Genomic DNA, 27,608 nt, shown 5'->3' with positions numbered 1-27,608 from the left:
AAGCCATGATATTTTCAATCACTGCATATGCAGGTGAAAGCTGGACAGTGAATAAGGAAGACCAAGAAGAGCTGATGCCTTTGAATCATGATGTTGGCGAATAATACTGAAAACACCGTGGGCCACGAGAAGAACGAACAAATCTGTCCCAGGAGAAGTGCAGCCAGGACTGTCCTTGGAAGCGAGGATGGTCAGACTTTGTCTCACCTACTCTGGTCATGCTGTCAGATGGGACCATTCATTAAAGAAGGGTATCATGTGTGGTAAAGTAGGGGGTCAGTGAAACAAGGGAAGACCATCAATGAGATGGATGGACACAGTGGCTGCAGTGATGGACTCAAGTATAGCAAGGACTGTGAAGAGGTGCAGGACCGGGCAGTGTTTCATTCTGTTGTCCACAGGGGCGCTATGACTCAGAGGTGACTCAACAGCACCTAATAACAACAACAGAGTGTCTGTGGTATTCTTCATAACCAAGGAAAAACCAAACTCACTGCCATCAAGTCGGATCCGACTCATGGAGAAACCCCCTTGGGTTTCCGAGGCGGTATCACTACGGAAGTAGATTGCCTAACCTCCCTTCCAAGTATTCTTCATAGGCCACTGAATAGTTCCTAAAGGTCAATGGGTTTGAACCCCCCTAGCAGCTCTATGGGAAAGACATGGTGATCTGCTTCTGTAAAGATTACACCCTAGAAAACAGGCAGTTCTACTCCATCATATGAAGTTGCTGTGAGCTAAAATAGACTCAATGGCACCTAACAACAATCCACAGAGGAACGTCATTCTGGTGGCGAAGTGCCTAAGGCATCTGACTGCTAACCAGAAGGCTGGCGGTTCAAACCCCCCAGCCACTCCTCGGAAGGAAGGTTGGGCAATCTACTTCTGTAGTGATACTGCCTCGGAAACCCAAGGAGGGGTTGCTGTGAGTTGGATCCGACTGGATAGCAAACACAACAAATAAACCACCTATTAAGAAAGCTGCTAGTATTTGGACAGCTATCCAAAATGAGGATATTTTATACATTATCTAAACAAGAAAGCAGCTTTGCAAGAAGAAATACCACACTGAACTCATTGCCACTGAGTCGGTTCCAACTCACGCCAACCCTACTGAATAGAATAAAACTGCCCCATAAGGTTTTCCAAGGCTATAAATCTTTACAGAAGCAGAATGTCACATCTTTCTTCCTCAGAGTGGCTGGTAGGTCCCAACCCCCAACCTTCTGGTCAGCAGCCGAGTGCTTTGAACCCTGAGGGCCAGTCCTCTTTAAGTTGGATGTAACTGGAATACTCCTTGGTAAGGATGGTCAGCCCTGATCGTGCTTACTTCGGATACGTCATCAAGAAAGACCAATTATTAGAAAAGGACATAGTACATGGCAGAGAGTCAGTAAAAACGAGGAGAATCTTCAATGGGATGATAGTAACAATGGGCTCAAACATATTAAACATCATGGAGACAGTGCAGGACTGGGCAGTGTTTCACTCTGTTGTATGTAAGGTCACCATGAGTCAGAGCTGACTCGGGGACAACTAACAATAACAACATAAACTAATGTGGCTCCAGGCTTAAAGAAGTGCATTCACAGAAAATGTCACCTTTTATGGAAAGGTTTTACTTTATTTTGTAAAAAGTAATTTTTTGAGGATATTTTATTCTTTCCAAGTAATGTAAAGACAGTGATAAACATCTGAGTAAAACGTGCCCTACTTTATGAACTTACTTCTAACACACTGAAGGCATACTATTCACTGACGGTAGACATATGTGATCCAATTAGAAAACATGAAATATAAGAGGAAACACAACTGAACAACTGTGGAAAAATAGAGGGTTAATCAAAATATTCTGCTTAAAAATATTAAATTCAAGTTAGGTGGAAATTTTATGCATAAAAAACCACAAGAGTGACTTGTCCATAGTCATCTCTGAAAAACCAATATTAACCTTGGTTAAAAAGTTAAACTTTTTAACTTCTCCTTTTCAAAATACTTTCAAAACTTAACTACTCAAACTCAAATATTTTAACAATTTATGCCAGACACGTAGTTCTTATTCCAAGAAATCTTCCTGTGATGTATAAACAAATCAATTAATGGAAAATAGTTTACAATTTTTAAAAAAGGGGGGAAAAAAAGCTGATCTAGAAAAAAAAGTAGTTCAACTGAGTCAGCATGATCTCAAATTACTGTCATTTCCCCACTGAGAGCAACTTTGATGTACATTTTCTCTCTCAAATCTCTCTTGGCTGGCAGAGTACAGGGGTGCACTAATATCACCCTCTCTCCGCTTGACCAGACAGGAATATCTAAGCCCAAACGTCACTCCTATTCCCAGGCTACAATAAGTCACATTATAAAAGTGCCTAGAGTCTATCATAATTTCAGTAGCAAAGTAGACAACTTCTCTAGTGATTATTTTGCTACACTGTTGCCTTAATACTAATTTAAAAAAAAAAAAATTTAAAACTGTGAAATTCAAACTGTCCCTAGACGAGTAATCATTTAAAAGTTGGGGAAATGGGACATAAATGTAGCCCCAGCCACGTAAACGCTCCACTCCTACTACTTCACACGAGTCATTTTTCTCATAATTATCCTAAATACAAATCTTGACTGTTCAAGAGACAGTCACGTATGTGTTTCAAACGCATCAGAAGCTCTGGCAGACACCCAACAGTCCTCCGCTCTCAGTGACTTTCGTCCTTCCCGTTTTCGGTCCACACACCCACGGCGCTGGAAGCTTTGGGAGCAGGCAACTCCGGGGAGTGGGTCTGCTTCACTGCCGCCGAGGTGGGCGGAGAAGGCACGGCGGCACACAGAGGAGTCCGCTTCAGTTTGATTACTCGGTTGGGTGTAGGCTTCTTGTCAGAGAGTAGAAGCTTTGCTGGAGGTGGGTGTGCAGCCCCATTTTCAGCACTCCTGGTTCCCCAGGCAGCCGGGGGCTCCCGGCATGCCCTTGCCCCCACAGCGGGCTCAGCTTTTGAAGGTGCAGGGCTGCTGTGAGGCCGGTTTGCCAAGGTCTGGGGAGCCCTGGCTGGAGACACCCTGACTGAAGCTGAGTTCTTGACTTTGATCTGGGTGCTTGTGGAAGGGCCCAAATACCTTACTGGCTTAGGACCAGTCTTGCAGTTCACGCTTTCTTCCTCTTCGTTGAAAGTCACCAGTCGCCTGTAAATACAGAAGCATGTCATCTTCAGCTTCAGTGGAAGCTAAAACTAATGGAAACAGCACAAAAGTTTACCTTCAGAATTAGCAAAAAGGTTTTTCAAGAGAGTTAAAGAGTCAAAAGGTTTACAGGTATCAAAATACCTCATCTTGCATTCACAACCAAAGTCAATACATAAATTAGCACGTTTCTCCTAAATCTGCCATCTTAAAAACCACATACAGTGTTAATACTCACAACAGGTTACAACATGGAGAGTGTTACATGACATTCACTCTGTTCATAAGGGTCCTACAGTGATCCACGGGATAATCAGGAATATCCCAGTTATTTTTCCCAGCTCAGTAATTTCGAAAGATTTACTGAGGGGAAGAAAAGGGTTTCACAGTCAAATAAATTTTATGAAATATATTTTTTGCATATTTCGCTCTCCTCTCGGAAGTTCATAATCCACATTAACAAATTACAGGTTCTGACAAGGCCTACAGTAAAGAAACCTGCTTACCTGTGTTGGATCTGTTACTTCCCAGTGATGCTGTTAAGTAGACTACCTTTGACATCCTGTAAAATTAGCATTCTGTGTAACACATCTTGGAAACTGCCAGAATGACTAAACCCATGACGTGGTTAGCTGCCTTTTGAACTTGAGAAGTGTTGGACAAACTTTTCAAAGATTCCTGAACTAGTTTATCATTCACTCTAAAAAGTCTAAGGATGAACACTTAAAATTCAAAACTGCCAAACCCATGGTCAAAACCAGAATCTTGCTCCTTCCACTGCTTCTTGAAAACCACCTCCTGGCTGTGACTATAAACCAGTCCTCCAAGTCTTCTCCCTCTCACACAGCACCACTGTTTCTCAGAAGTGACTACAACATGTAGTGAATGAACTTGATGCTTGGAGATGCGATCATAATCGCCCAGTTCTTTGAGAATCACTATATGAGGCAAAAGGAGGCCTGGTAAGTGCAGGAGTTAATCACTCAGTTGCTGAATGAAAAGCTGGTGATTCAAATCCACCGAGCAGCTTTGTGGGTGAAACACTCAGCAATCTGCTCCCATCAAGATGACAGACTAGCAAACCCTGTGGGGTAGGTCTGTCCTCGCACGTGCAGCTGCTACGAGTCAACTGAACTCAAATGAACTCAAAGGCACCCAACAACAACACGCGAGGCAAAGAATGTGATAATAATATATTCAAAACCCTGTAACTCTACAGGAGTCCTGGAGTGGTATAAACAGTTGGCACACTCAGCTGCTAACTGAAAGGCTGGAGGTCCAAGGTTACCCAGACACCTTGATGACCTGCTTCTGAAAAATGAGCCAGTAAAGCCCTGGGAAACAAAATTCTGCTGACACAAATGGAACTGCTCTGAGTCAGAACTGACTTGATGGCATCTGTTTATTTACTTTTTTTTAAACTCTACTATTGCTGTTATGTGCCGTCGAGTCGGACCCAACTCATAGCAACTCCTCCTTGGGTTTCTGAAGTGGTATCACTATGGAAGAACATTGCCCAACCTTCCTTCCGAGGAGTGCCTGGTAGGTTTGAACTACCAGCCTTCTGGTTAGCAGTCAAGTGCCTCAGCTACCAGAGCTCCACTAGTCATAATTAAATTTTCTCTGATGAGTCAAATGGCACTTTGGGATCTCACAAATGTTTCTACATTGCCATTATCATTATCATTTTGATACATTAAAAAATGATGACTAACAGCTTCCCAGAGGAAGGACGACTAATTCAGGCATGCGTCTCCATATAATCATTCCCGCTCACTTTCTTGTCTGCCCACATCTTCCTGTGGACTCTAGGCCAGGCTTCCTCCACTACTGGCACTACGGACATTTTGGGCCAGTTCACCTTTTGTTGTGGGGGGCTGCCCTGTGCACTGTAGGAGGTTTAGTAGCATCCCCTGGCCCCGACCCACTAGATGCCAGTAGTAAGCCCTTTCCCACCTGTGATAACCAAAAATTTCTCCAGACATTAAATATTCCCTGGAGACAAAACCACTAACAGTTGAGAATCACTGCTCTAGACTCAAATAATACTTGCTAACTGTAGGTTCAAAAGGCAAAATAAATCATGATAATAACATTAGGGCCTTAAATTACAAGATGTGCTTTGACAAGAGATGATGAACTACTAAAACCCTCAATAAATTCTGGATTTCTGTAACAGATCCAGAGACTGAAAGTAAGAAAGTAGTATGAAATTCCCTTAGGGCACTGAATAAAATTCTAGAATAGGTGATAAAGAAATCAGAACATCTAAAGGTCATGACTACTCAGAAACTAAAATATCCAGACACTGGAAAAAAAAAAAAAATATATATATATATATATTATTTTAAATGTGTAAGACACAGAGTGGAGTGAATTTAATGTGAATAATTTAATGAAACACACAAGAAAATACTATTAAATAAAAGGGGGGACAGTACCATTCATGGCAATAGTAGGAAAAAAGGAAATCAGAATTGTTGTTGTTAGGTGCTATGATACTTGGAGCTGTGTGTCAAATGGCTGGACCACAATTCTGTGTGGTTTAAGCAGTTGTGATGTGGTTATTCCCATTATGGAATCATTAATGGGATCAGATGAATATGTTTTGAGCAGCCAATCCATTGAAAGGAAGTTTCCCTAGGGTTGGGCCTGCTTCCAGTATATTTATGGACATCCTGGGAAAAGAGACACTCTTCTGTGGATCGGGATTCTGTTGTGCTGCCTACAAACGTCCGTGAGCGAACAATCCACCATATGGCCTGCAGATCTTGGATTCATCATACGTTGGAGTCAACAGCCAGTATACTGCCTTACAACCTCGAGTTCCTCGGCCCCTGCAGCTGCGTGAGTCGGGAAAAGCCTCCAGCTTGATGTCTGATCCAAGAACTTTGGACTTGCCAGCTTCTATAAGTGTGTGAGCCATTTTCCTAAGATAACTTTCTCTTTTTCTCTCTCTATATAAGCTTTACTGGTTTTGTTTCTCTAGAGAACCCAGTCTACCACAGGTGCCGTCAAGTCAGCTCTGACTCATAACGATCCCATGTACAACCAAACAAAACACTGCCTGGTCGTGTGCCAGCCTCACACTTCTTGCTGTACTTGAGCCCATCGTTGCAGCCACTTGTCAATCCATCTCATTGAGGGCCTTCCCATTTTTTGCTGACCCTCCAATTTACCATGATCCTTCTCCAGAGAACGATCCCTTCTGACAACATGACCAAAGTAGGTGAGACCAAGTCTGAACAGTCTCACTTCCAAGGAGCATTACGGCTCCACTTCTTCCAGGGCAGATTTGTTCATTCTTCTCACAGTCCATGGTACTTTCAGCATTCTTTGCCAACACCACAGCAGAAAAGCATCAACTCTTCTTCAGTCTTCCTCACTATATCCAGGTCTCACATGCATATGAGGCAATTAAAAATACCATGGCTTGGGCTAGGTACACCTTAGTCTTCTAAGTGACATCTTTGCTTCTTCACACTTTATAGAGGTCTTTTGCAGCAGCTTTGCCCAGTGCAATCTATGTCTGATTTCCTGACTGCTGCTTCCATGTTGTTGTTGTTGTTGTTATTTGCCATCGAGTCAGACCCAACTCATAGCGACCCATCCTTGGGTTTCTGAGGCAGTATCACTAAGAAAATAGATTGCCCAACCTTCCTTCTGAAGAGTGGCTGGTGGGTTTGAACCGCCAGCCTTCTGGTTAGCAGTCAAGTGCTTTAGGCACTACGCTACCAGAGCTCCTTCCACGGGTGTTGGTAATTCGGAATAAATAACAATAAATTTCAAATATTAAGTCTAAATAAATTCTTTGACTGTTGCCAGTGAAGACTGGGATTTCCCCTTTGTAGGGAGAAAATTCCTTATCACAGAATTTCTATTCTCCCAGTAAGAACATACTACAGCTTTAGAAAGTCACTCCCACTCTTCATATAGTTTTGTTAACTTTGCATTTATCGAGATATATATTTTGATGGTCAGGCAGAATATGCATCTAGATGATTAATAAACGTAATGAGATCAAGAACCATTATTCCTCCCCTCCTCACAAAAGGCAGTAAAAATACAGGTCACAGATAAAAAAGCAAATAATCAACAGTGCACAGATGACCTTTTTCGAATTGGGGCCATGTGTCGCAGGCTTCCAAGCAGAGGCTGTTCTTCCAGCGTCCAGCACTCTATCAGCTCGCGTGGTATCCGCCAGTAGCTAACACCTGGGAGACAAGAAATGACACAGATAGTCCCCTGGACACAAACGTCTTACAGACTATTTGGACTTGCCCTTCAACATTTTGTAAATTTGCCCTCACTTTGAAATGAATGAACGTCAACCCCTACTGGCAACAAATTCTTCATCACAATCACCTTCACCTGCTGCACATGCAGCTTTTAAATCACTGAAAAGGCTTGGAGCGTTTTCTTGCACAAAAACCAAAACTAAACCCAATCCACTGCCATCGAGTCAATTCCAACTCATAGCTACCCTATAAGACAGAGCAGAACTGTCCCATAGAGTTTCCAAGGCTGTAAATCTTTACAGAAGCAGACCGCTACATCTTTCTCCCAAGGAGTAGCCGCTAGGTTCAAACCATCGACCTTTTGATTATAGCAGCTGAGTGCTTTAACCACTACAGCACCAGGGCTCCTTTCTTACACTACTACTTCTTACACTAAAGTGAGGCTAAATGAAAAACGTATGCACATGTTCCAATATACCTACAAGTTCAACTTAAAGACACACTTAAAAATGAATCTTGTTCATAACCCAAGGACTGCCTGTAGTTAAGAGTACCACTGTCCACTGCAAAATGTTCATCAACATTTCATCAATTTTATGAAATGTTTCATAAAAGACTGGGCAGAGTTTGAGGTCCACACCTCCCATATGACAAACAGGAAGTAGTCACTAAGTGGCAGTGCAGTCAAGGAGCACTGCTCACGACCTGGGTCAAGGTGGAGCTGGGCACCCGCTCCAGCTCTGCCACTTATTAGCTGAGAAAATCCAGCAGGTCATCATATCTGCCCTGGGCATCAGTGTGCTGGGTGACAGCATAGGTTCCAGGGCCAAGACAGCCTGAGTCCAAATCCTGCTTCTGTCATTCACATCGTATGACCTTAGCAAAGTTACGTGACCTTACTTCACCCAAATTTTCTCATCCCTGAGACGATGACAATAATAGTACATACCTTGCAGGACGGTTGTGAGGATGTAATGAGTTATTAAGTGTTAGAACAGGCCCCAACACAGACTGAGCACTCAATAAACGTTAATGCCTTTACTATAAGCCTTAATGCTAGAAGTGGTACAGTGAAGCTTGGGAGAGCCGGCACTCGATGGGACTGCCTTGTTTTCCATCAACTCACAAGTTTTCCACCTTTGATGGGGTTCAGTCTTACCACTTTTCCATTGGCCATTTTAGTAGATGGAGAAAGTATTAAAGGAGAAAAGACTGAAGTTGTCAAAGACTTCATATCACTTGGTTCTATACTCAATGCCAATGGAAGCAGCAGTCAAGACATCAAAAGATGTACTGCATTGGGCAAATCTATTGCAAAAGACCTCTTCCAAGTGCTGAAGAGCAAAGATACCTCCTGGAAGACTAAGATGCACCTAACCTAAGCCATGGTATTTTCAATCGCCTCATATGTGTGTGAGAGCTGGACAATGAATAAGGAAGACCAAAGAAGAGTTGATGCTCTTGAGTTGTGGTGTTGGTGAAGAATACTGAAAGTACCATGGACTACTAAAAGAACTAACAACTTATCTTGGAAGAAGTGCAGCCAGAATGCTCCTTGGAAGCGAGAATGGCCAGACTTCATCTCACCTACTTTGGTCACGCTGTCAGAAGGGACCGTTCTCTGGAGAAGGACGTCATGCTTGGTAAAGTGGAGGGTCAACGAAAAAGGGGAAGGCCCTCAACAAGATAGACTGACACAGTGGCTGCAATGATGGGCTCAGGTATAGTAGAGATCATGAGGCTGGCACAGGACTGGGCAGTGTTTTGTTCTGTTATACATAAAGTCTGTTATACATATGAGTCAGAGATGACTTGACAGCACATAACAACAATAACATTTTAGTGGAAATATTTGAGTTTTCCTTCTCTGATAGGTGTTCTTGCCTTACACAGGTTCTGGCTTTCACAGGTTTTACTATAGTAGTATTGTACAATGGGGCTTACAGTAACACCCTACCTACCTCAATGGGTTACTATGACTATCTAATCAGGCAACTGTTACCCACCACTCCATAAATAGCAACTGCTATGCAAATATGAGCTATCACTACCTTGTATGCACCTTTTCAAATGAAAACTAATAATCTGATTTTTAAATCTGGTATGTTTCTGATTAAAAGCTGAAAAATATAGCCTATGAACCTTGAAAAAATTATGCCAAGTGAAAGAAGTCAGACACAAAAGGTCACATGCTGTATGATTCTATTTGGAAGAAATATCCAGAGTAAGTAAACCCATGGAGATGAAAACCAGACTGGTGGCTGCCAAGGGCTGCGGGGAGGGGGCAGCAGGAGTTAACTGCTTCACTGGCATAGGGTTTCCTTTTGGGGTGATGAAAGTGTCTTGGAACTAGAGGTGATGACTGCATAACATTGTGAATGTATTAAAGGCCAGTGAGGTGTTCACTTTAAAGTGCTTAAAATTTTATGTGAATTACACCTCAATTAAAAAAAACATAAAAAATTATATGGAGATATATGTTCTTTTGATTGCGGAGCAGTATTCCATTATACGGATATACTGCAGTTTGTTTAAATAACTTTCATTTTTTCCTGCCTACCAAGTACAGGTAGTCCCTGACTTATGATGGGTTCCCTTCCAACAACTCCATCTTAAGTCAGTTCTGACATGTCATATACCTAATTTCTTTTTAGTTTTCATTATTATTGCCTTTTATTATCAGTTTGCTTACAAATCCAGTAGTTTCAAACAGTAAATCATAAAACTGAACATCTGCACATGAACATCTGAGAATAACATCAGTAAATTATACACGGCAATATATTACTAACAGTAAGATGTAAAAAATTTTAAAAAGGATGGTTTTAAGTATGGTTTGTCATAATTCAAATATGTCACAAGTCAGAGACTACCTGTAATTCATATTTATTGTACAAAACCTGGAGATACAGAAAAGAATAAGTCAGAAAATCAAAATCACTCTAATCCTATAACACAGCTCATGACATTTTGATGCATTTTATTCCAGTCTTTTTTGTTGATATGATATGCACATAATTTAAAACACTTTATATTTAATTGTTGCCTACTTTTTTTTGATCACTTCTTATTTTATCATGGGCATTATCAAGTTATTCAAGAATAATTTTAGGAGTTCTGGTGGTATAATGCCTAAGGCATTTGACTGCTAACCAGAAGGCTGGCAGTTCAAACCCACCAGCTACTCCTCGGAAAGAAGGTTGGGCAACCTACTTCCATAGTGAGACTGCCTCAGAAACCCAAGGAGGGGTCACTATGAGTTATTCTATTCCATTGTGTGGATATACCAAAACATATTTAATCCTCTAAATGTCTGTTAGTAGACATATAGATTGTTTTTATTTTTCCTATTATGAATAAAATGTCACTGAATGTCTCTATTCATAAGCCTTTGTCTGGATTTGATTATGTCCTTAAGAGAAATTCCTAGAAGCAGAATTATGGGGTCAGAGAATATGAATAAATTTGATGCTACTGATGTGTACTGACAAATTATTTCACTTCTGCCAGGAATACATGAGAGAACTTTACTAATTTGGCTTGTAAAAAACAGTTCCCACTCAATTTCTATTTCTTCATAAATAATGAGGTTGGACCTCCAAATTTTTATTTCCTTTTCTTGAATTTTATGCACTTTTCCTATATTTTTGGTAGTTGATTTCCTAACAACTTGAATAAACCCTCTCTATATTAAGGATATTAACTTCTTGTCCAGTTAGTGTTTTTCATTACTCTTTTAATTTGATTTATAGTTTTAAAAACTATTTGAAAGTTGGGACTCCATTCAGCTTTCTATACTGTGTAATGCTGATGGTTTCCCTCATCCTGGATGACTGTCTTTGTTTTGTCTTTGTCTAAGCCTTAATGAAAGGGTCTCTATGGAAATATATATATATATGTATATATATATTTTAAAGTTCTAGACAGCTTAAATACTATATAATCAAAATTTTTAGGTTTATAATGTTTCCTTACTAAGAAATCAATTACTTGATTAAATTTCCCTATAGCTTATTAGCGGGAGCTCTGGTAGCATAGTGGCTAAGACACTTGCCTGCTAACTAGATGGCTGGCAGTTCAAACCCACCAGCCACTCCTCAGAAGGAAGGTTGGGCAATCCTACTTCCGTAGTGATACTGCCTCAGAAACCCAAGGAGGGGTCGCTATGAGTCGGGGCCGACTCAACGGCACATAACAACAATAACAACATAGCTTATTAGCTTCTTTTTTCCATTCATAAATCCACCTGGAATTATTTTCATAAATGGTGTGAAGTTAACATTCTGTTTTCCCTCCCATGTAGGTAGTATATTTCTCAATTGCTTATTAAATGACTTGCCCCTTTTACACTGATAATTAATACTTTATTACACTACTTTTATTCTTACAACTTTATTGGGGCCTACTCTTGATCTCCGTATCCATTCTTGTACCAATAACACACAGTTTTTATTATTATAGCTATATGGTATTTTTACTTATCAAACAGAACTAGACTCATGCCCCTAATTACCTCTATTTGCCAAAATGTTCTTGGCTATTTTATCTGTTTATTCTTCCAGAGGAATTTTAGAATCATTTCCTCAAGATTCTCAGAGTTCCACTGAGGTTCTGGTATAGAAAAAGGAGCTGTGGTGGCACAGCGGTTAAGGCATTCGGCTTACAACCAAAAGGTTGGCAACATAAACCTACCAGCTACTCTGTGGAAGAAAGATAAGGCAGTCTGCTTCCATCAAGATTTACAGCCTTGGAAACTCGGTCCTAACGGGTTGCCATGAGTCTGAATCAACTCAACGCAGTGGCTTTATGTTATAGGAAACCTCTACTTTAACCCATCAACAACAACATGAGAAGAACTGACACTTTTTCAATGTTCAGATTCCCCACTCAGGAATGGTATGTCTCACCATTAGCTTTATGGCTTCTTTCTTACAGACAGATGGATGCACAGAAGGGAAGAAAGATGAACAGACAGACACAATTTTGTAGTTTTCTTCAAAAAACACTCAAATATTTCTTAGTAGGGTAGCCCTAGTTATTTTATATTTTTGGTTATTGCTATCATGAATGGGATTTTCACCTACAATTTCTAATTGATTTATCTATGCAGACTACTGATCTTTGCATACTTACATCCTGCTAGTCTACTAAACTCATCATTTAAAATATTTTTAGTTGATCATCTTAGTTTTCTGAAAAGACACAGTATCCTCAAATAAAACGACTCTATCTTCCCCCATCTAACAGTTCTTTCTCTGACTTTTGTTTCTTGTCTTACGGCTTTCCACAGACCTTCCAGGACTTTGTTAAATAACAATGATGCTCTATCACCTGCTTCCTAAAAGGTCAGTCAGTTGCATGTTTTGTAAGCCTGTAATCCCAGTTCTCCTCTACAGCTTCCCAAGTCAGTGGAGGAAGAAGCCAAGCTCTCAAGGGTTCCTGGGCATCCTGTCAGCCAAAGGCACAAAAGGAGACACAAAGACCACCACGGGGTTTGTCTTCCCCCTTGAGCACAAGAGTCTTAAAGTAAATTAATCTGAAATAATAAGCTTAAAGAGAAAAATGCTTCTTTCATTATTCTACTTATCCCTGCCTGCTTGAGGGCTATGATTAGGAAAGGAAAAAGGAGGAAAAGCAAGAAGGCAAAGTTGAAGAAAGGCAAAGGAGCTAGTGCCAGCATCCCGCCTGCAGAAGGACTAGCTGGTGTGGAGTTCAGAAAAGGCTCTTTCCTCTGAGCTCCTCTCTTCTTTTATTTACTCAGATGTGACTTGCACTATCTCTATAAGCTTTTTTTTTTTAAAAAATTTCTATTGTGATTTGGGTGAAAGTTTATAGAGCAATTTCATTTTCCATACTGCAGTTCATACACATTTTGTCTTGTGACATTGACTCCTATTTTCCACAATGTAACAGCTCCCCTCCCACTTCCTCCCCATAGTGACCTCTTCCCTGTGTCCTTCCCTCCCGTGCACTCCTGTCCCGGAGCAGTCTCCCTGTGTATACACTGCCTTTCTATTCGCCCATGTTTGACCTCTCCAAGGAGTGAGTGTATCCATTGATGCAAATGCTTAGCCCAGATGCCAGTCTTTTATTTGGCTGGAAGCCACAGGAGTGAGTTCAATTCCAGACCTGAAGGGCAGCTAGGGACCAGTCTCAGGGGTCACACCAGGCTCTATCAGACCAGTAAACCTGGTTTCTTTTTTGTAATTTTGAATTTTGTTCCACATTACTCTCCCACTCTATCCATCTATCCAGCATCTCCTACAGAGATCCCCCTCCAAATGGTTGACAGTGGTAGCTGGGCACCATCTAGTTATTCTGGTCTCATGGTCATATAGGCTGAGGATCATATGTTCTACCAGTCCCTTGGACTAATTGTTTCCATGCATCTTGGTTTTCTTTATTTGTCTTTGCTCTGGACGAGGAGAGACTCATTGTTGCACCTAGATGGCTGCTTGCAAGCTTTTAAGATCCCAGTAAGTAAGATGTGGAACCATGTTTTGTGTAGTATGTTATGCCAATTGAGCTTGATGTCCCTGGGACCATGGTCCCGAGCCCACAGGTCCAACTACTCACTTCCTCTGAGTAGCTGGCTGTGGCCAAGAAGTGACTACAACCTTGTCCCTTGGCAGCTCTACTATATACCTGGACATTTTTACAGAATATACAAATATACTTGTAGAAACACTGTCTGCCAACCCTATACATAGTCATGGGCACACTCTCCCCTGCCCAGACATACCTGATCATTCAGGCTGTCCACCCATCTAGCCACCCGTAGATCAATGTTTGCCATCACTGACAACACAGTACTGTACGTGCAAAAGGATCATTTTGTTGTCTCTATCTCCTATGCACCTCTCTGTCTTCTTCTTTCTCAAGGCCACTGTGTTGATCACTCACATTTGGTGCACTGCCCTTCCTTTCACCCAAATCAATACTTGTCTCTACCTATTTAACAGTGTTCCCTTCCCTCTTCTCCCACCCCTGGTAACCAACAAAGAAAGTTTCCTTCATATATATTAACCTTTCCTTTACTTTTCACAATAGTGGACTATACAATATTTGTCCTTCTGTGATTGATTTATTTCACTCAGCATAATGTCCTCCAAGTTCATCCACGTTATGTGATTTTGCTGATTCCACGTTATTCTTTAGGGTTGTATAGTATTCCATTTTGTGTACCATAGTTTGGTTATCTATTCTTCTGTTGATGGGCACCTAGGTTGTTTCCATCTTTTTGCTATTGTAAACAATGCTGCGATGAACATGGATTTGTCTATATCTGTTTTTGTCCTGGCTCTCACTTCTTTAGGATATATACCTACTAATGGGATTGCTGCATCAAATGGTATTTCTAATTCTAACTTTTTAAGGAATTGCCATATTGCTTTCCAAAGTGGTTTCTTTCTAGAAGCTTTTAAGATCATTTGTGAACTGGGATGTGTCTTATTTATCATTGGACCCAATTTTAAGACTTCTAGCTAATAGACACTCAATATAAGTTTGTTAATGAAGGGGGGAAAAAACAAAACTCAGGCATAGAACAATTACTCTTGTGATCCCTAAGCAAGTGATGATGCCTCTCTGAGACTCAGTTTCCCCATCTATAAAATGGGAATGGCAAGTAACTTACAGGGTGCTTTAGGACTAAGAGATACTGAATGTAAACCACTTATCACACTGGATATTAAAGGGCCTTATTATCAACTGTGACAAAAGCAGCTTTATAAAAATGATCTGCTTTCAACATGGACATCTAAAGGCTATTTTAACTGTTTTATAAAGGCTTTTTAGATGTCTTCTCCAGGACATTCTTATTTTTTTTCTGTTTTCTTAAGCATGTATTTATGCTTAATTTAGAAGTATACTTCCTAGGACAATGCTAGGTATATAGTAGGTGGTATGTTTAATTGAATCAAGCTCTTATTTAATTGGACTAGATAAGTATAACTTCAGGTTGTTGAATTATAAACTATTAATATCTAGCAACTCATGGGTTTAAAGATTTGAAAGTAAAGCTGCTTCAGTGTTACCATAAAGTCACAAACATCTTCACCCAGACAAACACACAAAAATACTTTTTTAAAAAAAAAAAAAGAGTATTTGCACTTGTTTTCTCTTACGAAGAAACAAGCTACCTGTTCCCATGGAAAAAAAACTGAACTGTACCTTTTCCTTCCCATGTATCAAAGGCATCCATCATTTTCTTCAATTCTGCTACTGAGTAGTAACTCCAGATGTACTGAACGTTATTTCCCGCCTCTCTAGAAATATTGCAGAAAGTAATGAAAATACACTACTTAGGTATAAGTGTGTGTGTGCATATATACACACAGCTAATAGACACTCAATAAGTGCTTTCTAATTAAAGAAAAAAGATACATAGGCATTGAACAGTTGTTCTTCTGTGACCCTTAAGCATACATACATATAAAATATATACAAACTTACAGTTGATCTCTTTTTAAGACTGTGGTAAAATATATTCAATCCACAATGTAGACTATAGAGACAAATCAATGCATCTTTAAAATCAAATCACCTAAACTCTAGTAAAGTTAGAAAAGATTCAACTTTGACTAAAACTTTCCTAGCACTATCCCAGGCACTATCTATCTTATACAGAAGACTCCTTGCCTGCAAAGAATTTAGAAACTAATCACATATTTAATCATCTAAAAAGCAAGATTATGTGGTCATGAAGAAACCCTTCATGGTTAAAACATTTTGCTTCTAAAAAGGTGGTAGTTAGAACCCACTAGCCATTCCACAAGAGATATGTGGCAGTCTGCGTCAGTCAAGATTCACAGCCTGGGAGACGCTATGAGGCAGTTCTACTCTGTCCTTTAGGGTTACTATGACTCAGAATTGACTCAAAGGCAATGGAGTTTCTGGGGCTTTTCGTGTTTGTGTATTAGTTGCTAATATGTGATACAATCCAATCTCCCAGAGAATTTTTTCAAAAGTTTGCTAAGTGAATTGACCAGTGAAAGAAAGATTACAGGGAAAGCATTAAGAAGTGACACTTAGGAATTTAACATGCTCAAGTTAGAGAATTTTAAAGTTGGAAGGGATAAGGAAGTCCTTCATTATTCACACTAGATGAGCTGCCCTGCTTTTAGGATTGGACTGTGGTGTAAGACAGACAAGACTATGGCTTTTCTTCTCTTTATTAAAGCCCCAGGGGATTCTGATGTACAAGCCCAGTTCCTATCTACCACAGTGCACCATTTAGATGGCCTATAGTTCACATACATTAGAAACTTCCCATGAAACAGGCCTTTCTCCTTAGCTACTGGGGCTTCCTCTTGTCTGCTGAGAGGTGTTCATGGTCTTCTCTAACCCAAAAAACCAAACCCACTGCCTTCAAGTTGATTTCAACTCACAGCAGCCCTATACAACACAGTAGAACTGCTCCTTAAGGTTTCCAGGGCTATATATCTTTATGGAAGCACACTGACACATCTTTCTCCCACAGAGCAGCTGGTGGGTTTGAACCACCAACCTGACCTTTTGGTTAGCAGCCCAATGCTTTAACCACAGCACATATTCCATTCAATAACACCTCTTAGATAAAATCAAGACTTTCCTTGTTTTTCCATATTTAAATGTGGACGTACCTTTTAAAAATGCTTTTACTATGAATTCTTCCTCCCAGCTGTTTATCAATAGCATCTGTTCCATCAGTTTTTGTAGCATACACACCAATAATTCTATTCTCACAGCTTGCTCCAGATGTGTTAAGATAGTGTAGAACCCAAACTGTTGGTTTATTGCAAACTAAGCCATATGAATCACAGAAGTCTGTTAAAGCCTGGAGCAGAAAAATATATGAAATTTGAATTTAATTCCAAAGTGAAAATGAATTTGCTCTAATACTGTCATGGTAAAGCTACAACTTCAGCTGGTCATAAGAGAAATAAAAAGATTACGAAGCTCAGCCTAGTCTATTTGTCTTTAAGAGCTAAACATGCATTTATTAAATTTATGAAGGGAAAAATCACCAAAAACCCAACACCTTTTCATCTGGGAATCCTGTTCCACAAGGAAATCCCACTTTACCTTCTCCTCCTTTGGCCTCACTGCCAATGTCATTTCAAATTTTATAATATTCATTTAATAGCTAAAAGTTAAACCTTTTTCCTTTCCCCTCAGAATATTTCCACCAACTTTTTCCACTTGATTCAATCCTCCTTTCACCTCTACTGACCACCCTCATGGTTGTTCCCTATTTTAAATTCCGTATTCTAATTATGGATTAACCAGATGAACTTGTTCTTTTACACTGAAAGATAATGAACCCAGTACTGATGGTCGGAATTCATCTGGCATTTATTCACCTACTCCCTCATTACTTGAATAATAAGGACCTACTACATGCCAAGCACACAGGGCATATACAAGGTCCAGGGCATATAACGGTGAGCAAGAGACAGAACCTCTGTGCTCCTAGAGCTAATAGCTAATAATGCTGCAGATAGACATTAAGTAAACCATCACCACACAGTGTAAGAAGTGCTACCACGTGAGATTACCAGGTGCTGGAGCTGAAGGGCTTTACCCAGTGAAGTAGCAGAGGGCTTCTCTGGGAGAAATGGCATTGCTCCATGAGGACAGGCACTTTTGTCTGTTTTGTTCACTGATGTATCCCAAGTGCCTGGTATAACACCTGACCCAAAGGAAATGTTTAGTATTTACTGACTCAGTGAATGAAAATCGGATCGTAACATGTCTTGCATTTTCATGTTATGTTGTTGTTGTTCTTATGTACTGTCAAGTCGGCCCCAACTCATAGCGACCCCTCCTTGGGTTTCCGAGGCGGTATCACTACAGAAGTAGATTGCCCAACCTTCCTTCCAAGGAGTGGCTGATGGGTTTGAACTGCCAGCCTTCTGGTTAGCAGTCAGATGCCTTAGGCACTACTGCTTTCCAACTCCTGTGTAGGTTTTTTAACTTTACTTGCACAACTATACTATCAATTGCCCAAGGGCAAGGATCACAAGTTGTATTTCTTCCTGTCCCACAGTCCCAAGTACACTGCTACATATAAACAAACATTTGGAATAACTGTGTTGACTGGACAGAATCAATGTGTGCATGCTACATCCCTTTTCTAACACAAACCAGGAATAAGACACTTAACAATTTGGAACTTCAAGAGATGAATGCTAACCTACTCTACCCTTCTACTCAGGCTTTCTCAGCCCCATTGTACAGACATGGCAAACAGCGCCATTAGACGATCACTTAAGAACTGTTTATAAATCACTACAGTAGCAGAACCCCTGTAACCACACCATTTACTAAAAGGGGCCTTGAACTCTTCACGCCACACCCCTAATAACCATGCTGTCAGCCAGCTCTCCTATGACTTCTAATTCAAAGTAATTCAAACTAGTTCAGATCAGTTTTCACTATTAACAATTATCTGGGAAAAATATTTTTCTTAGATGCTCAAAGGTGTTAATAGCAAAATAAATACTTATGAAAAATCACATAATAAAGCTTTTCAAGCCATGTAAAGAACTGCGAAATGTGATTAAAATAGAGGTATCTGAAAAAAAAAAAAACACAGACTTACTCATCTCAATGTGAATTAACCTGTTTTAACGTAGTAACAAATATTACATTTACTAAATTAAGTAAGAGATGTTATGCAGTATTTTATTTATCATAACCATTCACCTTAAAAAATGTCACTTTAGTAAATAAAATAATACAGCTACATCCACATACTACAGTATATTTCTCTTAATTTAAACAGAACTGCAGGAGGAGAAGAGTCCTATTTTAAGAAGGCATCAAAAATGCTGCATTTTCAATGAAGAATATAAACTCAATAAATCTTTGAATTTCAATGTAAAATATTTTTTTCTAGAATGGCGTTTTGGCCTACTGGAAACCAAGTAGCTGTAATTAAAAAATGTGTCTAAAAATTATAAAACCTATTTGGTTTACGTGACAACACAAGCTAGGCAAAACAACACACATTGCTTTGTGCATAATAAATACATATATTTCAAAACTTAAGAAAATGCCAAGACCTTTTTAAGTTCTATATTTGACCTTAAAGAATATGTCTCCATTTCATTGGCCAAGTGGTCAGGCAGGCTGTATGGATAAGGGATCCCAAAGTAATCAGCCTCTTCCTGCAGGGCAGCACGCGTTTGCTCATCAGTGGGAATCTGAACTTCTCCATGAAGATAATCCAAAAGGTATTTAAATAGATGCCCATCACGGTCAATAACACACGCCCCTAGAAAACATTCAGTTCAAAAATAGATGCATATAAACATCAGGACTAATGATGAGATTTGGATAAGTCAGGTTAAATCAGTCTGAGAATCTCAAGACTTACAAAATTCTCCTCCTCACAAAAAAGTAAGTTAATAGATAGTGTTCAAATAGGTTTAGTCAATCAAACTAAACTAGATCTTTGACTCTTTATTTAACAGCAAATTTGATGCACCAGCACCCTCAGCTTACAGACAGGTGATATTCTAATGTATAACTCATGAATGGGTTGTTTGGGAAACTGAGCTATACCTAACACTGCAGGTAAATCTGGATGCAAACGTACGTCACCAGGGTTCCCACGTTTGGTTGTGTAGCTGTGCTCTGCACAGTGGTGCAGGTCAAGGAGAGAAATGGGGCTCACCAAGCCATGCACCCTGCCATGGAACTGTATGTTCCTGAATAGAGGCATGAATTTTTCTAATTGCATAAGGAGATCGTACAGGCTAGTGGCAGGCCTTTGTATTCTTACCCAGCATATAGAAAATGCATTCCAGCTCCCACTTGGAACTTTGGATGCAATGATCATATCCCCACTGTCACAAAAAACTAAACCCATTGCCATCAAGTCCAATTCCAACTCACAGTGACCCTACAGGACAGAACAGAACTGCCCCATAGGACTTCCAAAGAAGTAATCTTTACGGAAGCAGATTCCACATCTTGCTCTGTGGAGCAGCTGGTGGGTTTAAATCACTGAACTTTTGGTTAGCAGCTGAGCGTTCAACCACTGCACCACCAGGGTTCCTTACTGAAGCCACCACAAAAGCCAACGAGACCTCAGACTGCTGTTAGAAAGGAAAGCTGGCCCGTAACCTCTGCCTATGTGGTGTTGGGAGTTTCTCACTAGAGGGGGCATGCAAGGTGCTGATCACTATGCCAGGGTTTGTCTGTTAGGGACACTCCAAACCAGGGTTTCTAGCTCCAGGCAGGCCAAGTGCTTGGAACTATTAGGTCAACCAATTTGGTTTGTAATGCTGGATACTAAATTTTTATAAAAGAGATCTCATGCTGGTATCACTTTATGGTAAAAGACTTTTCTTAGACAATTTAGCAAAATTAAAACGTACACTTCTGTGCAGGGTTACTCACTAATTCCTTTCCTCCCTTGATTACCTTAGAAAATAAGGGATTAAGAAGGTAAAACAGGAGTAATGAAGGGCACAGAAGAAAGCTCAATCCCAGCTTACCATCTTTTCACCAGCAACTTTTCTGTCCAGTTGGGCACCAAGGCTTGGACACCAGTCAAGGGTGAATTTTCCATTCTTTCAATTGCCATTCACCTGGCAAAGCAATCGCTTAAGATCCCAGTCGACCATGTAGTCACTCAGGCTCAAGACTCCTCAACCCTGTCCCTCTGACACAGAACCAACAGTGCTGGGGGAAGGGGGCCTATGAACTCAGAATTCCTACAGTAACACAGAAAGTCCCACTTGTGTTTATGAAATTTCTGTAGAAACAGTAGTAAGCTCAGTGTACCCCAAAGCATTTAAAGTAGAGACCTGTCCCAGAACCCTACCCCTGTCTTTTAAAGTTTCTTTGTGGCACTAGGTGATAGAGGGTTTCACTGCACGGACATTTCCTGAGGCAGCCCCATCAGCCCACAAACTAAGACTAGGTAGCCGGACAAGATAGTTAGTTAACACTAATTCTACACTGATAATAACTGCTTTGTCAGCTATAAGGACAGCTGTTTCTCCACAGAAAGATATCTGCTAACTTGAAAAAGATAAAAACTGAAATATTTAATCAGCCTCAATACTTTTATTTATGAAGTTGTGTAACTATAATTACTTTCAAAATAACATTAATCCCCATAATTAGGTCATGAATGGTCTTAAGGGCAATCTCACTTGGTCAAATTTTCACAACAGCACCAGAGGTTTTACAACTGGAGTTTAGTTTCTACATGTACTTAATGAATATCCAAACAGTCCTAAAGATCTCAGTAATTTATATAATCATCCAACACATTGCACCATCATTAGGAAACTTAGGGGGAATTAGACTCCTATTTTAACGAGTATTCATGGTCTCAGACATTAGAATTTACCTGATTCATCCGTTTTGAGAGGAAAACGACCACTGAACATGGACGCCAGCATTGAGTCCTTAAAACGACACAAAGACTCCCGTCTGGCTGTGTACATACAGCCACCCACATTCAGTCGAAGAATATCTAACACTTCATCTTCTGCCTTGTGGCCTTCCATCGCTCCCAAGGACTCCCCTAATTGCCTTCAGAACGGCAAAACAACGGCAGTCCAAGGAATCGCCCTATGTGCAAATAAAGGACAACCACATTGACATTTCAAACAATGCACTGAACAAATAATGAAATAAATACATCTGAACGTGATTTCAAATAAATTCCTCAGTATTGGCAATGTCGAAGGGTTTTATACCAAATGAAAAGTTTGATATACGCTGAGCAGCTGGAAATCTTTGGCACAGAGGATTTGTAAAAAGAGATAATAAACTATTATCAACCAAATCACAGCTGTTGAAAAGACTTTAAAGAAATAAACAAGCTGATGCCTATGAAGATGGTCTGTCACGTTAAGCAAAGGTGAGGTACGCTTACGATCTTTGCTCTTTTCAACTGGAAGTCTGAGGGGGCTGTCTAGACTGCAGGGCAGCTGAGCACGTAACCTGCAAGCAAGCTGCCAGGTTCTAGCACATACTAACTCTGGGACCTCAAGCAAATGACTTATCAGCTTGCACTTTCCCTCCTCATCTGTAAAATGGAGACAGTGATGGCGTCTATCTCAAAGGGCTATCTGAGGAATAATGGATATAACATAGAACAGTGTCTGGCTCAGGTAAGTACTCAGTAAATGATATTATCCGTCATGAAGCAAAGTGTGTACTGAAGGCTTCATAGTGGTTCAAGGAGCCCCAGTGGCACAGTGGCTGAGCGCTGGGCTGCTAACTGAAAGGTCAGCGGTTAAAACCCACCAGCTACTCCACCAGAGAAAGATGTGGCAGTCTGCTTCCATAAAGCAGCCTTGGAAACCACCTATGGGGCAATTCTACTCTGTCCTATAGGGTCACTATAAGTTGGAATCAACTCCTCGGCACTGCATGGGTGGGTGGGTGGTGATATTGGTTCTGGAGAGTTGAGAAAAAAAAAGAACAGACATGATTAACCCTGGAGACTATAATGCTTAAGTTAGCTAACCAAAGGATATATATTTATCAACTGAGATAATAACTCCATGTATACCAGGAGCCAAAGTGGCCGAGAAGAATATAAAAGAACACCTTGCAATCCCCCAGTTTCTTCACTCTTTAGAGTGGCTGAAATTTGGGGGAAGTTTAAAGGTTTGATTTCTTAATCCACTCTAGAGATAGATGTCCACAGGTGACTGGGACATGTTTGTAGAACTGAAACAACACTTTGATGAAAAAGGTACTCTCAACACTGACATCTGCAGTATCTGCGCATTTCATAACAAACTTAAAATGGCCACAAAGAGGGCTCAAATACAGCCATGCTCTTTTCACCTATCAGTATTATTCACTTTTGTCTAAGTGATCAAGTGAGATCATTTCATAATGGATGCCAATAAAACAGGACTGGGGCACCATCAGTCAGAGGAGGGCCATGCATGTCGAAAACGCGTCTGCAGACAGAAAACACTATGGTTTGAGGTCCGGGCCTCAAAAATCACTTGTCAATGTGACTTCAACGATCCAGGGGAGACAGCCCCTCTGAGGAATGAATCCTATCTGTTCTTTGAGACCCCAGCCAAACCTTCCTTCTTGCATTGCCTTCCCAAACAGTCCCCCAGTTAGAATCCTTGCACAATTCTCCAAATGTTCGTTCCTGGGTCCACATTTTATTCCACTTGTGTAATCCCTTGTCTTTGGGTCTGTAAGTCCCTGGAAGGCTGGGTCTGTGTCACTATTAATAATCCCCATTTTCTGATTGCCAACTACATGCCAGCCACTGTAGGACATGCATGACAGACATTACCTCGAATTCACACAAAGCGCTATCAGGTAGGAACTAATGTCCCCACTGGCAGGTGAGGCACTGGAGAGAAAAAAAAAAAAAAGTGATATGCACAGGGTCAATACTAGAGCTGTACTGCTAGTTAAGTGGTGGAACCAGCGCAATTCAGATCAGCAGCACCAACCCAACCCCAAATCTCCCTCCTTCACTCCCAGGCTACGACCTTCACCACTGCCTCACGCCGCCGATGACTCCTACAGGGCCCGTCGCTCACTACACGTCTGTCCATCCTAAGACTCGCAGGGAACTGGTACACAGCAACACTGTGAATCTAAGGATTTTAAGAGCTACTCCTGCCCCCAAGTCAGTCGCTTAAAGCATACGACTATCACTATTTCAAGGCCAGGTCCCCCAGGCCCCATCCTCTAATGCACCCACTTAGGCTCCCTGCTGTGTTGGGAGGCACGGTGTCCTCCGGAGCAGTGTCTCCAGAGTGCAATTCTCTGACTACCTGCATCGGAATCATGAGGGATGCTTGCTGAAAATGCATATTCCCAGGCCATGGTACAGCAAGCCTGGTTCAGAATGTCTGAGAAGAGGCTTTGGAATCTGCATTTTTAACAGGCCTCCATTCCATTCTTTGAAAAACACTGCTCAAGGGATTCACAATCCTTCTTCCCTAACGCGATTGGAAACGGGAGGTCCTGAAAAACCAGAAAGTCCCGCCGAGGTCTCCCCGCATCCCGGGTACCCCGAATCGGCCGAAACTTGAGCCTGCAGCCCGGGAAACCAGTGCTAACAGCGGTGGCCAGAAGCTCTCCTCGGGGACATCCCGCCGCTTCCCGGGCCCGCGGCCCACCTGGCGCCCGCTACTCTACAAGGGCGGGGCCCGGAGAGGCTACCCGACTGACCTGCAGCCGGCCCCAGCCTCGGCGCGGCCGCCGGACGCCGCGCGGCCCGACGCGGAAGTGAGCGCCTACTCTGCTGCTCAGTAACTCGCGGAGCAGAGCAGCCCCAGCGGCGCCCCCGTGCGGTCTGGAGGCGGCTGCGGCTGCAAACAGCCGAGGCTGAGACTGGAGAAAGGCCCCGCCCCCGCCCCAGACAGCCCCGCCCTTTCTTCAGCTTCTGGGGCTTCCCCAGAGACAGATACAAGGCGGGTGAGGGTGTTATCTTTGTTCCCCACGGAAAAGGAAAGGCTTGGAAGAGAAGGGACCTCTAAGGGATAGTCTTGTCCATTCAGAGGCTGGTTTTACAAAAGAAAAGAAATGGGCCACGGAAGTTCCAATTATCCAAGCAAGGTCAGTAATAAGTAGCTGGTAGATTTGAACTGCTGACTTATCTGTTGGCAGGAAATGTCTTATCCACCACACCACCAGAGCTCCTCTGCAATTGCAAAAGTTGTTGTTCTTGTTCTTGTTCTTGTTCGGTCCTTTCCAGTCAGCTCTGACTTATAGCAACCCTATGTAAAACAGAAGGAAACACTGCCGGGTCCTGTGCCAGCCTCACAATACTTGTTATACCTGAGCCCACTGTTGCAGCCACTGTGTCAATCCATCCTGTTGAGGGCCTTCCTCTTCTTGGTTGACCCTCCACTTTACCAAGCATGATACTCTTCTCCAGAGAATGATCCTTTCTGACAACAGGACCGAAGTAGGTGAAACGAAGTCTGGCCATTCTCATTTTAAAGGAAGATTCTAGTTGCACTTCTTCCAGGACAGATTTGTTAGTTCTTTTGGCAGTCCGTGGTACTTTCAGTATTCTTTGCCAACAGTTGTGGTGTTATAACAGTTGTTGTTGTTGTTGTTATGTGCCGTCGAGTCGGCCCTGACTCATAGCGACCCCTCCTTGGGTTTCCGAGGCAGTATCACTACGGAAGTAGAATTGCCCAACCTTCCTTCCGAGGAGTGGCTGGTGGGTTTGAACCACCAGCCGTCTGGTTAGCAGGCAAGTGTCTTAGCCACTATGCTACCAGAGCTCCTTTTTTAACAGTTAGGATGAGTTAAATCTCCTCACCCCAGTTCAGAAGCCTTCCCTCAAACAGGACTGCTCAGTGCCAAGAAGTATTAAAATATTGCATATTGTAAGTTCACTTGGATAGTGTTTATTGTTTACAAAGCTTTCTCACATAGAACATTCTTTAAAGTCAGTCTGTGTGACATCTCTCTACCAAACCAAAACCATTGCTGTGAAGTTGAATCCGGCTTAGGGCAACCCTGTGTGTTGTGGGGCAGAATTGCACCACAGGGTTGGTTGGTTTTTGTTCTTTTTTTTTTTTTTACTTTTTTATTGTGATTTGGGTGCAAATTTATAAAGCAATTTTGTTTCATACTCAACAGTTCACATACATTTTGGTTCCAGACATCAATTACAATCCCAGCAATAAACAGCTGTGCTCCCATCACCTCTGTGTCTTCTGCGTCCTTCTTACCTGTACATTCTTGTCTGTCTAGCTTTCCCCCTATGCTGATGCTGCCCCTCTGCTTTCTCATGGTTGACTGTTCTATGGGGTACGTCTCCTTCGTAGGCTTTGCTCATAGGCCCTTAGCTGAGAGCTAATCCACAGAAGTGAGTCCAATTCCAGGCCAGAAGCATAGCCTGGGGCCATAGTGTTGGGGGCTTCACCAGTCTATCCCACCAGTAATTCTGGTCATTTTTGTGTTTTTGAATTTTGCTCCACATTCTTCCTCTTGCTCTATCCAGGATCTCCAATTGTTATGCCTTTATGAGTGTTTGGCATTGGTAGCCTGGCACATTTAGTTCTGGCCTCAGGGTCATGAAGGCTGAGGTTCCCATGATCATTAGTCCCTTGGACTAATTGTTTCCATATGTCTTTGATTTTCTTCACCCTTCCTTGCTTCAAATGAGGAGAGACCTATAATTGCTCCTTAGAGGGCCGCTCAAAAGCTTTTAAGACTCCAGTTGCTACTCACCAAAGTAGGATGTAGAACAATACTTTTCTGTACTATGCTGTGCCAATTGAGCTTGATGCCCACCCCCGCCCCCCACCCCAAGACCATGATTCCAAGCCACTCACAGGCCTAGTAACTCACTCCTTCAAGGTTGTGGCTAAGAAGCTACCCCAACCTTGTCCCAGGTTATTTCTATAATGTATATGGATATTTTTGTAGCACAAATAATTTGTAGGAATATCATCAGCCAAATCTGTCTATACAAAAAAAAAAAAAAAAAACTGCCATTGAGTCCATTCTGACTCATAGTGACCCCATTGGGTTTCCAAGGCAGGTTGGGCAATGTACTTCTGTAGTGATATCACCTCAGAAACCTAAGGAGGGGTCGCTATGAGTCGGATCCGATTCCATGGCAGTGAGTTTGGTTTTTTTTGAAATCTCTACAGAAGTGGAGTGCCCCATCTTCCTTCCACGGAGATACTGGTGGTTTGAACCGCCAATCTTCTGGTTAACAGTCAAATGCCTTAAGCATTCATGGGCATATTCCCATTTGTCTACCTACACCTGATCCTCTGGCCTGTCCGCCTGTGTATCCATCTGTAGACTAATGTTTGTTGTTACTGATAATGCAGTATTGTGTGTGTAATAGTAATTGTCTCTATTGTCTACACTTTTTGTGCACCTCTCTGTGTCCTTCTGTTTTCTATTGTTACTGTGCTGGTCACACACTTTTGTTTTATTGCCTTTCCCATCACCCAAATCAACACAAGACTCAACTAGTCAGGAATTTTCCCTCCCTCCCTTTCCCTCCTATTCCTGGTAAGCAACAAAGTAAATTTCCTTCCCTGCATAAGCCTTCTCTTGACTTTTTATAACAGATCCATCGGGTTTTCTTGGCTGTAGTCTTTATGTAAGCAGATGACCAGGCCTTTTAACACAACACAGATGATTGGATTCAAACTGCCAACTTTTAGATTAGTAGTCAAGCACAAACTGTTTGCAGGCTCTATGGAAGATTATAAGGAGCTCTGATGG

General features: G+C 41.5%; 1 protein-coding gene across 1 annotated transcript; it reads right to left on the bottom strand.

Annotated features, from left to right (window-relative positions):
* Positions 1–2,693: 2,693 nt before the first annotated feature.
* Positions 2,694–21,919, bottom strand: KCTD18 (potassium channel tetramerization domain containing 18). The gene is made up of 6 exons (XM_007936156.1): positions 21,760–21,919; positions 19,457–19,668; positions 17,033–17,226; positions 15,582–15,676; positions 7,283–7,385; positions 2,694–3,174 (listed from the first exon to the last, which is right to left on the bottom strand). The coding sequence occupies exons 1-6, from the start codon at positions 21,917–21,919 to the stop codon at positions 2,694–2,696; spliced, it is 1,245 nt and encodes a 414-aa protein (XP_007934347.1).
* Positions 21,920–27,608: the final 5,689 nt, after the last annotated feature.

Source organism: Orycteropus afer, unplaced genomic scaffold (genome assembly GCF_000298275.1).
Source record: "Orycteropus afer afer isolate SDZICR_OR568_19922 unplaced genomic scaffold, OryAfe1.0 scaffold00002, whole genome shotgun sequence".
Lineage (NCBI taxonomy): Eukaryota > Metazoa > Chordata > Mammalia > Tubulidentata > Orycteropodidae > Orycteropus > Orycteropus afer.
The sequence above is the reverse complement of the archived record's forward strand: the minus strand, read 5'-3'. Positions and strand labels throughout refer to the sequence as shown.

What these genes read in the sequence shown, in the direction of transcription:
- KCTD18 (XM_007936156.1), bottom strand. Translation starts at nt 21,919, where the DNA reads ATGGAAGGCCACAAGGCAGAAGATGAAGTGTTAGATATTCTTCGACTG. An exon ending in CAAATATAGAACTTAAAAAG is followed by an intron (nt 17,227 to 19,456) that starts GTCTTGGCATTT and finishes TTTCTGCTCCAG; the next exon opens with GCTTTAACAGACTTCTGTGA. An exon ending in TGATACATGGGAAGGAAAAG is followed by an intron (nt 7,386 to 15,581) that starts GTACAGTTCAGT and finishes CTTGTCTCCCAG; the next exon opens with GTGTTAGCTACTGGCGGATA.